Here is a 14,422-nt window from a genome sequence, read left to right as displayed (position 1 = left end):
GTCATATCGCACAGCCCTACCGTGAACAAAAATAAAACGGCACATTATCAGAAATGCATTTAAAATATGGAAATATTTAAATCAAAATGTTCAGTTAGGGGAAGCCCTAACTACCCCTAGTAGTGATCATAGTAAACAAAGTTAGTTTGGAGCCCTGGGCTTTAAACTACTGAAGGAGGTGATCCCAAAGGGATGACTGGATAACTCGGCTGTGTGACTGCTTTCACACACGTTAGTGCCGCTAACTATCTGCACAAGAAAACGGGATGTTCCTTCTGATCTCAATAAAATATCAGTGTAGCCTAAATTTTAAATAGTGGATTTGCTGAGGGAATTTTACATCAAGAGCATGTGTATTGGGTTGGTCTTTTCCAAAGCTGGCTTTGTTAGAACAGAAAATACTATTCTTTAAAAGGTGTGCATTTAAGTGCACCAGTACAATATTATAATAAGGTATCATCAACTGGTTTGAACTGCTGGGTAACACAAACTTTTTTGTGCCAGATTGCATCACTTTTCCACCCTGTGTTCACTTCTGTATCCCCACTTCCTATCTCACAGCTGGCTTGCCAAGTATCCCATGACCCTTTGCCGCTCTGCTAGAGTTTGGTCCTAAGAGGGTTTGTGGAAGCTAGGACTACATGCTGCCTGTCGGTCTCTGGGGTCTCACATTGTTGCTAAACAAGCCTGAAGTTAGCCCAGTCACCCTGTATATTGGCCGTCTTGATTTTGGGTTGGAGTGTGTGTTTGAGAGAATGTATGAGTCTTTGCAAATGTGTGATGCAGGCGTGTTCATGTGCCAGTAAGATAGAGGAAGTACAGCATTGCCAGAGGGGGCCTAGCAAGCAAGTGAGCTTGCTTGCCTACCAGCCAGTGAGCACACTGAGCACATTCCAGAAGGCACCAGAGTACTGTGATTTTAGAAGCCTGTCACAGGGATTAGGTTACTCTGTTTGCCTCTGTGAGCTCATGCTATCGCTGTCTCACCGCCTTTCCACACTCGCCGTGAGGTGGCACATTTAGGATAATCCGCTTCCCATTGCTGACACAGGACAAGTATCCAAATTTACAAGTTTTTACTTGGAGGAGTGTTAATATCCTGAACATAATCTCCTAGATTAGACCAATCTATTTAGGATATTTACATTTAGTCATTTAGCAGACGCTCTTATCCAGAGCGACTTACAGTAAGTACAGAGACATTCCCCCCGAGGCAAATAGGGTGAAGTGCCTTGCCCAAGGACACAACGTCATTTATTCAAGCCCGGAATCGAACCGGCAACCTTCTGATTACTAGCCTGATTCCCTAACCGCTCAGCCACCTGACTCCCTATATCTTTAATCTGGAGAATTTAAAGTATGTTTTTTTTTGTGTGGATGTTTTTAATGCCATGGAAGGACATTTAAGACTCTTCACTATCTAACGTAGGCTAACCTACTGTAGTCTTTCCGTTTCCCAATTTTCTTTATTTTTCTCTGTTCATCCCTCCCTCTCTCCACGTTGCTTCTGAGGCCCCTGGGAGCGCTCGTCGACTGTGGTCTAACTCTTAACTGAATCATCTCTCCCAAGACACTAGACCTTGTGGCAGTGCAGCTGGATGAGACTCTCTGGAGGATGTGGTTTGCTAATCTCAGAATCTCTGAGATCAGACTCTAACGCCGACAACATGTCTCCACTATCTCACACAGAACCCCATTTGCTCAGAGAGGAAACTACACCGCACTCTGCACTTCTTAGGGCATATGTGCTATTGTTGCGGTTGTTGAGTTGCAACTTTACAGGTAACTGTAAAATATTTTTTCATTCATTCCATTTTTAAATAGCTTAAAGACTAGTACAAGGAGACAGTGAAACAATAGTGCGATAGCTAGCTGTTAGGGAGTCCCTGTCCCCCAACTCCCTAGTTACTACACAGGTTGTTCTGGACATAATGGTCACTAGTGCCCAGTCGGTGATTAAGATGTCAGTGAAACACACTGTATTTATAGATAGTGCAGTGCCCGTGATGCAGCTGTTGATGACAATTCTTCTCAGTTGTTTTTGTACCTATATTTCTCAGATCACAATTGAAATTTTCTGTCATCTCTGAAGTGCCAATGCTGTGGTAGCCTACATTCATGCAAATGATTATGTAGCCTTCATTTATCTGCAGTTTCCTACGTTATAAATTGCTGATGTTACATTGATCAAAATGTACTATATTGGTTCTCTGTTAAATTGGCTTACCACCACAAACATCTAATATTTTCAACAGGCCAATTTTAAAATACAATAAATATGATTTTTTTTTTATTGCATTTGTTCAAACATTAAAGATCCTGTGAAGTGGAATTGAAACTTCATGAAAACTGAGTTAAACACCGACAAGTATGTTAAATTAGGCTTTGAAATCGTGAGAAAATCAGAAGTCTTCTCTACTTGAGACTGGGGGGGGGCGTGTCGCCTGAAGGAGCTGAAGCTCGGCCCCCTCGCTGGAAGGCGCCGCCTCTCTCAAGTACCTACGACCCAGATAATGGACGCTGCGTCAAGCCAAACAAAACAGTATAGAATTACAACTTATTTGTTCAATGAGTGAAACATGCAGATGCATATAGATGAAGCTTGTTCCCTGAGCTGTAACACAGGAGTAAAAATGGACACCAGAGACAGCAGACAGTGATCTCCAACTACTTCTAGCACATGAGCTACCATTTCACCAAAATACCATCATTCTACACCGAGTAGCCTAATATCAAGTTAGCGGTTTGCACTAACTCATAGCAGAGATACATCTGGAAAAGTTATCTAGTATAATTATAACAAGCACACAGAACTGAGTGATGAACTGCTGGCGGCGGTGGATGGTCCAGGTGCGACCGGAGGAGGAACGGCCGGGAGGGCGATGCTCGGTACGCCTCCGCGCTGCAAGAGAAGCTGTGTGTCCGTGAACCCCGTCCGTCTCTGGTCCATGTTAAAACTATCTGCCATGAAATGGTCACTGTAGAGGCGGCTGTTGGAGTTGATGCGAAGCTTTCCATCAGCGTGGCTCTTCACAAAATCAATCCACTTATTTTTCCTTTCCTCATCACTAGGGAAATTAAATAGCGCTGCAGCGCAGCTGAAGTTCTTGCATCCAGGTATGCAGTTGCGGGTGGAGGGACACCAGGGAATTTCTGGGTCAAAATGGGTCTTCAGTGCTCAAAAAAAAATGTATATATTATTTTCTTTCTTCTTCTTTTTTCTAATCAATGTATTTATTCCCAGGTGTTTCCCCAACCAACCCCCCCACCAATGGCTATCGAATCAACAGACGTGCAATTTAGCTATCAGGGGAAGAATACAAACAACGAAAATCACCAGTTAACTTAATTCAAATGTGCAATAACTATAGACTAATACAATATCAGGCTTAAATTAACTGAAAACATAAGTTATACGATTTACAGTTCTCAAGGACGCACACACGCAATCTCTTGTTTTCAGCACCCACAGCCTTCGGAGTACTATAAATTCAACCAATCTGTCCGACTCAGTGCGTGCGTCTGTCCGTAACGGAGTCGGAGAAGTATAATTTTGCCTTGACTCCACATTTCAGTGCAACAAAGTTTTCGCGCTTTGCACATGCTTTCAGGAACTCATTTCACACGTATATAATGTACTGAGAAGCAAATCATGGAATTTGCTTTACAGGATCTTGTGTATTGGTTGTGTATGAATGAATTTATCTAAAACAATTATTTAAACTGATTTTAGTGTTTTTTTCATGAATTGGCCATGACCTTTAAAAATGTAATGTGGTGCGACCGTGAATTGTTAAAAAAATGAACATATTTCCTTAACCTATTTACATTTCTCAGTAATATGAAGTCTGTAGAAACAAATTATTTGTATTTCTTCTGAAATTATAAAGTTGTTGATATTTGTTTTTGTTCTATAACATCATAGTCACCTACCTACATGTAGTTAACATACAAATTTTTCCTGTGAATTGCACAAAACTGAAAAGATCCATACTCGATCAGAGATTAATATTTTAGCCTCAGAAATTACATATTGCATTTTTATTTGAATACAGTTATTGCCATTTCTGGTCGCACCACATGATGGGGCAACCATATATTGTCAAAAATCTATAGATTAGGAAGCAATAAGTTGCATGCAAAAACAGATTTTTATTCAAATGTGAAAGAGTTTTCAGTGAAAGCAAACATTTCATTTTCATTTCCACAACATACTGTTTTCTTAAAAAAAAATTAAAAAAATCACAAACCGCTTACAAGAATAGACCATTCATGGCATTTTGACATTTCATGAAAGATTCAAAGAACAACAAGGATTGTTGGAAAAAACTACCCTGGAAATCCAGAGTTCTCGCGAGAGCACAATTTGAATTTGCTCAGCGAGTCACTCTGGCAATGAGTAATGATGCTCATTACCCATGCCCTTGGCACCGAGCTGCACCAATCACATCGGTGTATCTGATAGACGGGCCAGAGGCAAGCTAAACAGATGACGACAGCAATGCAACGTCGAAGTCCGGAATCAGTCAGTAAACATTGGTCGTAGTGTTATCCAATTGCGTGCAGTGATATTTACAAATGCATGCTTGGCGCCACCCCTCGAGTTGGGCCATTCATTACTCATAGCCAGACCCTTAATCTTTCGGATTTCCAGGCAAGGTACTCTGCTCTTAGCCTGGCTCAGCCCTCCTACGCACTTCCGCTCAATTTTCATTTTCCTTCAGTACGCCGTCTGGGTTTGCGGTATATTAGCCGGTTTTGTCCGCCAATTATTTACATTACATTTAGTCATTTAGCAGACGCTCTTATCCAGAGCGACTTACAGTAAGTACAGGGACATTCTCCCGAGGCAAGTAGGGTGAAGTGCCACAAGGACACAACGTCATCGGCACGGCTGGGAATCGAACTGGCAACCTTCAGATTACTAGCCCAATTCCCTAACCGCTCAGCCACCTGGTGGCCACAACTCCTTATAGCCTGTACACTGCAAACTGTCACGCTTTGGATTAGATTAGAATTGTTTTGGCCTACTGATGCATATTGATTGTATTTTGTAAGTGACCAATATCTGGGAAGGGTAATGTATGCACAATCTAGTCTTTCTGTTCAGAAATAAGAATTCTACCTTCCACTCTCCATAGCTATGCATTTATTTATATTAATAATAATAATAATAATACATTGAACTTGTATAGTGCTTTTCTAAATACTCAGATGCTGCATGGCGTATTTCTCTCTCTACCCCCCCCATTCTCAGTTTTGTAACCATAAAAGGGAGAGCTCTGAAATGCGACACCATGTTGATTAGTTTGACCTGTCCAACCTCCTGTATCAACTATTTTTTTGCATCTGCTTGCATCAAACTTTACGATCCCTCCTTATTTTCTTCTTCCTCTCCCTCTGCATATGTACGTTGTCTGAAATCACTGGGGTGTTAATATGCTCTCTGAAACTCCAATGCTTGTGTGTACTTGTGTGTGTTGTCAGAAGGGGCAGTAGGTTTGAAGCTGTCATCTGGGAACAGAAGATATCTATGAAAACTGCACTTTTTACAGTTCCACAGTTCAGACTCATCATTGAAAGAAGAGATGGAATGGAGAGAAAAGAAAAAGGAAGAGTGGCAGTCTGATTTACAGATGTAGGGAGGGGGCTATGCTGTAACGAGTGAATTGAACGAAGGATAGCAGTGGAGTCACAGAGAGAAGGAGGAAGGAGAGCACGCATACACTCCTCTGTCTCTTTGGCAAGCACTTGTTGTCTATCCTGCCAGCCTGGCCTAGGGAATGTCGAGAGCTAGCTGCCTTTGTCTCGGATGCAAGAGGCCTGTACTGCCAGGGAGTAAATAAGCCCTTTGTCTTTATGATGCCCTTCCTTCGTAGCCTCTCCTTCCCGTTCATTAATTGAATTAAAGATGGCTGCCAGCAATGGAAGCATCGAGGCAGGCAAGGACACATGCATGCTCTCAACCAGTCAAGTACAGTACACACACACACCAACCCAAATTCATGAATGCACAAACACACATACACCAGATAGGATGTACTCCACCTGGTTTTACATATCATTGAAAATGAAGTAGATGGAAAGTAAGTCTAGAGGTGGCCATTGATTCACACATTGACAGTGCAGTGTTCAGCGCCTATTCCGCAGTTTATCAAACATCTGCTACAATCCAAAATACGTCTTTGTTAAGGAATAAGGAATTTTGTCAGCGCTGTGGTTGTTTGGCCTACATTCCCCAACTGAAACATGGCTCAGGTCTTCCACTCCACATGTTTGTCTAAGATCATGTTATAAGCCTATCTCAGAACCAGCTGCACCAAGTCTAGATTAAAGTCAAAGTGAAACAGGCCTACAACATGAGTTTTTTGGATCAGATAATAGAACATAAAAACTGAACTTTAATAACTGATATGTCTCAAACGGGCTACCACTACAATATTGCGTTCAATGGAATCTAGTGCCAACTTGAATCAAGAGGCCTGTTGCATTCATTCATCCATCAAAAGTGATGTACAAATAGCATAGCAGATAATCAAGGACAAAAGATTAATACAAAATTCAATCAGTATTACAGAGGTATGTGCCAAGGAACAACTTTCACCAGGCACAGTATGAAAATTAAATCTCCACTACAAGACAGTGCCATAACTGGCACTGTCTTGTTGACCAACAACCATCGACCTATCTTAAACCCAGCCCTACTGCATTCAGGCTGATAACATAGCCTACTTCTGATGGGATCATGCGACCGCAAGTGTGAATGTGTTTATTGTTGAGATTAAGCAGGCTCCATGGCAAGGGCAGTGTGTGTGTGTGTGTGTGTGTGTTTTTTTTTTTTTTTTGGATCATGTAAGCCTTGGGATGCCCTCAGGCCAGAAGACAGCAGTCTCCTGACCCGCCTCACAAACAATTGAGCAAAACTTTTGATTAAAAGATTTTGTTTACTGTTTCTTAAACTTGCATGGCTGGGTGTTTTCCATCCTTTCCTTGATCTTGGTAGAGTGGACCCTCACCCAGGTAGTCTAGTAGTCTTTGCCTGATTATTATGCGTGTTTGTGTGCTTGTTTCATCTGGTCTCAGACATGAACATTTACAGCCCCTGTAATGTCTGCACCAGTGTTTGCCAGTGACTCTTTGACCCTAGGACGTCTGCCTTGACCTCCCTTGATGAAAGACAAGGGAGGTTTTATGGAATTGAATACTGTAGAGATGTGAGAAAGACATTAAAGTCTCAGGTCCTCAGAAGATCATTGAATGAATAATTTGTTTATTATGCATCCTTTTCTAAATCAGGCGTAGCCTGGGAATGTCTAGGCTTATTAAGTCTTTCTCAAACCACATTTTCTCAATGGCACGAGTAACTTCTTTAGTACACTAATGTTGTATTGTTGCTGTATTTTTTTAGGTCAACAGAGGAGCATTGCAACTTAAACGTTTTCAGCTTTGATGCAGTACAGGTAGGAAAAAATCACACATTTTCTTTCATTCAGTTTCAGCCACCCTCACATCAAACACCAAGAAAGGTGCCTTTTATGTACATTCTAAACACCCTTTAATTTTCTTCAATCTTTAATGCCAGATAGTGTTTGTCTGTCTGCAACTAAATAGCCTACTTTGAGAATTGTGGATCGTATGAAGTTTAAATTTGGCAGTTTTATGCCTCAGGACCCATGGACATGCAATGAAGTGTGTGAAGTTTTTGTGAAAATAAATAGGACTATAAATGTGATCGTGTGACACCAAGGGATGTAGCCATGGGCCACCCTATCAGTATCCTCCTTCGTCTTGGCTCACAATGGCGATAGAAAAGTGTGGATGCTCAACATTAACACTGTTATTTATTACAAAAGCAAACCGGTCATCCAAACATTAACACGCAACACTATTAAGAAGTTGAAATGCGGTGGCGTACAGTGTTTCCCACAGATTAGAGAGCAATTTGTGGGGGGGGGGGGGGGTCGCCCCATGTCTGACCGTGTGTGTGTGTGGGGGGTGCAAAATAATTCCTTCGTTAATAATTTGTTACACAGAACTTCATTATATTAAATAAGCCTGAAAATATTGAAAGCTAATTATAATATGACTAATTACACTGGTCGGACTGTTCAGCTCTGTTTCAGACTGATGCCTCCGGTTCAGGCTGGTCCATATCCTTAACACGTGCCTTTTTCAGTCGCGGAAAATACTTTTCAATACTCATCTGGATTGAAGCAGCAAACATTCAGTGTAAGAGTAAAAAAAATGACATAACATTATTTATAATAAGTTTATTTGATTCACAGCTGCTACATATAGTGTTTTGACCTCGACAACCCAACTGCATTTTACTGCAAACTTGCGACTAGTTAACTTTCTAAAGAAGGCGCAACCGCTTGTTTGCTAAGGGTCGGGACTCCAACATTAACACACTGACACTAACATTGTATTCAGAATATAAAATATTTTTATAGCACTTTTTAATGTGTGATTGTGTAAAGGTGTTCACTAGGGTGACCAGACATCCTCTTTTATCCGGACATGTCCTCTTTTTGAGACCTAAAAAATAGGCTGGTATTGCATGCCCCCCAGGGATGATCTCGTTTTCATGGAGACAGACGCGGTGTGCATGGAGGGGAAGGACTGTGTGTGTGTGTGTGTGTGTGTGTGTGTGTGTGTGTGTGTGTGTGTGTGTGTGTGTGTGTGTGTGTGTGTGTGTGTGTGTGTGTGTGTGTGTGTGTGTGTGTGTGTGTGTGTGTGTGTGTGTGTGTGTGTGTGTGTGTGTGTGTGTGTGTGTGTGTGTGTGTGTGTGTGTGTGTGTGTGTGTGTGTGTGTGTGTGTGTGTGTGTGTGTGTGTGTGTGTGTGTGTGTGTGTGTGTGTGTGTGTGAGAGAGAGACGTGTGAGTGACAGAGAGACAGAGGGAGAGCAGGGAAAGGAAATGCACTCACCACGCGAATTCGCCTTTTATCAACCCCAAGTTCGCGTGCTAGATCTGTTGCTGCTGGTGAGTGCTTTCTGCACAGCGTTCTGTTTGAAAGCTAAAGTTTAAGAACGTTTTGGCATGCTGCTTCAGATTTCTACACAATGTAGACACATGCGCTACTTCAATTTTACACTAGGCTTTGTGTTTGACCTCCTTGTCTATTCTTTGTTTGTCTATGGTCACACTGCAGCTACAATTCACTAAATCTCTCTTACTAATTAAACGCCGCCCTCGAATAAACGCTGCATCAAAAATGATCATTGTGTAATAAATAAATCGAAGAAATACGGTATCTTGATTCCCCAATCTCAACGAATAGCCAAACACAGCAACAGGATTGACATTGTTAAAAAAAATGACCTCAGTAACTTGCAACACCGTGTGAAACAATCATTCGCACGTCTGAAACCGGAAGCTTTCAAGGGCCAAACTTAACAAACTAAAATGGTAGAATGTTCATCAAAAATGGTCCCTTGGCATTCTATACAAATTAAAAGTTTTACACATTGCCGGTACCATTTAGCCTACAATCTTTCTCACAGTAGCCTAGGCTATGTCACAGTCTGTAGCTATCTAGCTAATAGGCTCTACATTGTGAATTTGGTCTCTATGTTGCAATTGAGTAATGATGTTGTGTTTGAAGAAGCAGATAGTCTACAAATTAAATCATTATTTTTAAAGGTTTTTCTTTATGGATGAAATGCTGGCTAGCTAACTAACAGCAAGACTATAAATTGGATACTTTATTTTCAGTATAGATCAGTATTATGTTAGTGAATTTATGCGTTTATGGATGCAAAAACTGCGTTATGCAAACGCACACAAACTCCAAATAAGCTGACACAGAATCAGCTTTAACCGTTATTTTAATCACTAGCTGCATCACAGGCACAGGGACTGCTCTATCATACTATAATTCCAGAAATCTTTTTGTGTGTGTATCTAAGTGTCACCAAATCAACTAACCAATATCTCAATCACGGGTTGCATTACTGGCACAGGCACTGCAGTAGTTGTTAAAGATCCTGTAAAGTGGACCTGAAAACGAGTTTTAAGTTCGCCACACCACAGAATGTGTTATTAACTACCCATCCAAATTCGAATGAAAAAATAACACCGACAAGTATGTTAAATTAGGCTTTGAAATCGTGAAAAAATCAGCAGTCTTCTCTGCTTGAGACTGGGAGGGCGTGTCGTGAGCTGAAGCTCCGCCCCTCGCTGCCTACCTCCGACCCAGATAATGGACGCTACGTCAAGCCGAACAAAACCGTATAGAATTTGAATTTATTTGTTCAATGAGTGACACATACAGATGCTTATAAATGAAATGTTCCCCTGAGCTGTGACAGTAAAAATGGACACCAGAGACAGCAGACAGTGAGCTCTCCAACTAGGCTACTTCTAACACATTAGCTACCATTTCACCAAAATACCATCATTCTACACCGAGTAGCCTAATATCAATTTAGTGGTTTGCACTAACTCATAGCAGAGATACCTCTGGAAAAGTTATCTAGTATAATTATAACAAGCAGAACAGAGTGATGAAATGCTGGCGGCGGTGGATTTTCCAGGTGCGACCGGAGGAGGAACGGCCGGGAGGGCGATGCTCGGTATGGCTCCGCGCTGCAAGAGAAGCCGCGTTTCCGCGAACCCCGTCTGTCTCTGGTCCATGTTAAAACTATCCGCCTTGAAATGGTCACTGCATTTAGTCATTTAGTAGACTCTCATCCACTGCAGAGGCGGCTGTTGGAGTTTATCCGAAGCTTTTCATCAGTGTGGCTCTTCACAAAATCAATCCACCTATTTTTCCTTTCCTCATCAATAGGGAAATTAAATAGTGTTGCAGCGCAGCTGAGGTTTTTGCATCCAGGGAAGATTCAGTTGCGGGTGGAGGGAGACATCCTGAAGCTAGCTAGCTAGCTAGCTGATGTAGGCTACAATAACAGTACAGCAGTCAGTGATCTGACGTAGATGGGTCAAAATGACGTAGATGGGTAACATTTTGGCCCCGCCCATTAAAACCTGATCTGAAAACGGAAGAGAAACTGTTCTACGGTCTAACTACACATTTCAGTGCAACAAAGTTTTCGCGCTTTGCACATGCTTTCAGGAACTAATTTCACACGTATATAATGTACTGAGAAGCAAATCATGGAATTGACTTCAAAATGCTACAGTAAATATTACAACTTTAGTCTAAGAGTGGTTCCTCAACGTTTTAGGCAAACAAAACGTTTTAGGCTACAAAAGCAACATTTTAGATTAATTTCTATTTAAATACCAAAGCATAATCTTTTAGGTTGAGCGAAGTGTTTTCCATCCTTAATGCTTCATCTATCCAATGTCAGCAACTTGGAGACTTGAAGTAGGTAGTCAGTGACAGTTAGACCCCCCCTCCAGAAGTTTCCACTCTGGTGTTTAGCCACATATTTCCAACCAACATAAAGTTTTACTTGCTTTGTCCACCAATTAGCTTGAAGTTGCAAATGAGTCATGTACCGCTGTCGATCTGAATCCATCTCTTTGTAACCTTGAATTGGGTCAATGTACACCAGCTTTTTACCTTAACTTTACATCTCTCCTGCCTTGAATAGATTGTTATGGTGTGAGTTGCAGAGTTTTGGAAAATCGTCTAATATAATGAAGCCAGATGGCACTCGCTTCTGCTGTTCCAAGCTCCCATCAAATACATTTGAAAAACTACATTCAGCTATATTCAATATATATCATATATATATATAACTATATTCAAGGCAAACATCTCAGGGTTTCCCGCAACACTTTTCAGTTAAGGTGGCCACCTAAGGAACACACGCTTGCCGCCTTAACTACGTCGTTAACACCCCCCCCCCCCCCCCCTACCTTAACTAACACATTTTCTGCGGGAAACCGTGCATCTCTATGGCCAATATCTCCAAAACGTCAACTCACATCAAAACAATGTATATGGATGAATAGCACCACCGGTAAGAGGAAAATATGTATTTTAGAATATTGGCTGAATTGTCCCTTTATCCCTTTAACCTCTAACCTCATCCTCTTGCACTTTTTCAATATGAAGTCCAAGATGACGGAAGAGGTGATTGTCATCGCCAAGTTTGACTACATGGCCCAGCAGGATCAGGAGCTGGACATCAAGAAAAATGAGCGTTTGTGGCTCCTGGACGACTCCAAGTCTTGGTGGAGGGTCCGCAACGCCACTAACAAGACTGGCTTCGTGCCCTCCAACTATGTGGAGAGAAAGAACAGCGCCAGAAAAGCCTCCATCGTCAAGAACCTCAAAGACACACTTGGTAAGGAGGCCTAAATAGTGCTGGTTAGAGACTAATGAATTGTTACACTGTCAGTTATTATAAGCCAGCACTATTGATTTCCCTACATCATTTGTAGGGAACATCTGAGCAATAGGGAATTCAACCAAATTTGTTTCTAAGCTTTCAAGTTGCCTAAACGAAACATACTTAGCTTAATGTTGCTAAGAGGTGTCAGCCAACATCAGGTTTAGTACATGGAAACTGTAATTTTAAATATTTATTTCAGATCATGTCCAAGTCCAGTGTTTCCCCAAGGATTTTTTTCAGTATAGCCTAATTATAGGGGAGGAGGCCGCCCCTCCAAAACAATGGTAGGGGAAACACTGAAGTGTCTTTGACCCTACTGTCATCATATTTCATATCTAATAATACATTTTCAACACACAAGATAATGTTAAACAAACTAAAAACGACTAAAAATGACTTAATGTAAACGTACAGATAAATAGCAGTCTAAAAGTATTGCGCAAGAGAATAAATGAATTACGGTAATAGCAGTCCTTCATAACTTATTATGAGAATCTGTTGGTCTGTGATGTGATGGATTTGTGTGTGTCGAAGTACCCACGTTTATTTCCCATTGCACCTGTGGACTTTGTCCTGTCCACTTGGCAAAGTCTGTGATGGAAATTGGATGGCACAGGCCTGTTGGCACTGTCAACAATAGTCTTTGTCTTCAGAGGCCTGTTCCATAAAGCGAGTTTACCGAATAAGCCAGACTTATGTCAATTAGTCGGACTCATTTCTAGTTCATTCGGTTCCATAAAGCTAGCTCAACGTAGTTCAAACTCGGTTACTATGGCAACTTAAGCTGCGAAAATGTGTCTGGTCTGGGGCAGGTTAACTGTCAGGCTTAGCATGACTTGGTGCTTAACCAGACCTTCCTGTAACACTGACCCAACGGTAAAACAATGATTTACCACGGATAGTCTCATTTTCTTATTCTCATCAGTTCAATATGTTCAACATTGATAGAAAATCTACTTAAATAGCCTACATAGGCTACAACATTTAGCCTAATGTATTAAACGATGATGAACAATGATTTGATACAAGCCACGTTAAACGTAGCCTATGGCTAGCCTAGTTTGTGATTTCAAATGTTTAGGCATCAGGGATAGGCCTATCTCATTCTAAATTATCTGAGTATAATTATCATAGCTGTATAGTTTATGACAGTAGTCTACAATTGCAAAACAAACCTAAATCCATAGGCTACATCTATATCCTCCATTTTGCCGACACAACCATGTTAAAAAGTTAGGATACTGGGTAATGTATTGATTTATTTAAAACAATGTCAAAAAAGTAAATTTACATGTGTTTAGAGGGTGTCTGTTTTTTAAATCAACGAAGTAAAGGTCTAAAAAAGGACCTCGACCTACGTAGCCTATCGTTCACGTCAATCATGGCGTGTCGTTTCATTTTGATGAAGCGGTGGATGAGGGAGCTGTCATAGTACAAGGCTTAAAGGGAACGTTCTTTCTGGAAGAAGTCACGTGGCCGTGTGCATTGCTTTTGCCGTGGTGGATTGTATGATCCATGTTTTACCTCTCGGGCTGCTTAAGAATAGGGTGCACGCGCAATTAGCTTGACTACTTAAATCTGACTTGAATTAGTAGGACTGCGTGAGCTGAAATTGGCCTTTATGGAACCGCTTTAGCCCCGCTTGACTTGTTAAGCTAATTCAAGTCTGGTTTGGGACTTTAAGTCCAACTTATTTGAGCGGCCTTTATGGAACAGGCCCCAGGACATTCACGCGTTTGCTGTGAGACTCCTCACGCTCTCACGCAACACCTTGTATTTTTCACGTTGAGAAGTAAGAGATAACTTGTATAAATAATGGACGAGGCGCAGGCACACAGAGGTAATTTTTCTGCCGAGTTGAGAGCTGTCTCAAGTCATACAGCCAATCAGAAACAACAACTCAGAGAGCACCTCAGTGGTGTGAGGCGCTACAGCTGAGAGAGACTTCCTCCTCCTCACCTGTTACTGCTGTCTATCACATGAGCAGTCCAGGTGAGCAGCTGTGAGGGTGTATAGGGCCTCTTTGGGGGGCTGTGAGAGTGAACAGCTGCTCTGGACACTGCTCTGCTGTCTCCACACTACTCATATGCGTACACACACACGCTAAAACACAGA

General features: G+C 41.6%; 1 protein-coding gene across 1 annotated transcript in view; it reads left to right on the top strand.

Annotated features, from left to right (window-relative positions):
• The window catches only part of nck1b (NCK adaptor protein 1b), a 74,975-nt gene that overhangs the window by 18,769 nt on the left and 41,784 nt on the right, over window positions 1-14,422 (top strand). The window contains exons 2-3 of the mRNA XM_067251982.1: window positions 7,409-7,460; window positions 12,028-12,259. Coding sequence (XP_067108083.1) covers window positions 12,034-12,259 — 226 coding nt within the window. The 5' untranslated portion in view covers window positions 7,409-7,460; window positions 12,028-12,033. The remainder of the gene's footprint in view (window positions 1-7,408; window positions 7,461-12,027; window positions 12,260-14,422) is intronic.

Source organism: Osmerus mordax, chromosome 15 (genome assembly GCF_038355195.1).
Source record: "Osmerus mordax isolate fOsmMor3 chromosome 15, fOsmMor3.pri, whole genome shotgun sequence".
Classification (NCBI taxonomy): domain Eukaryota; kingdom Metazoa; phylum Chordata; class Actinopteri; order Osmeriformes; family Osmeridae; genus Osmerus; species Osmerus mordax.
Note: the sequence above shows the minus strand (reverse complement) of the source record. Positions and strands in the feature narration are given on the sequence as shown.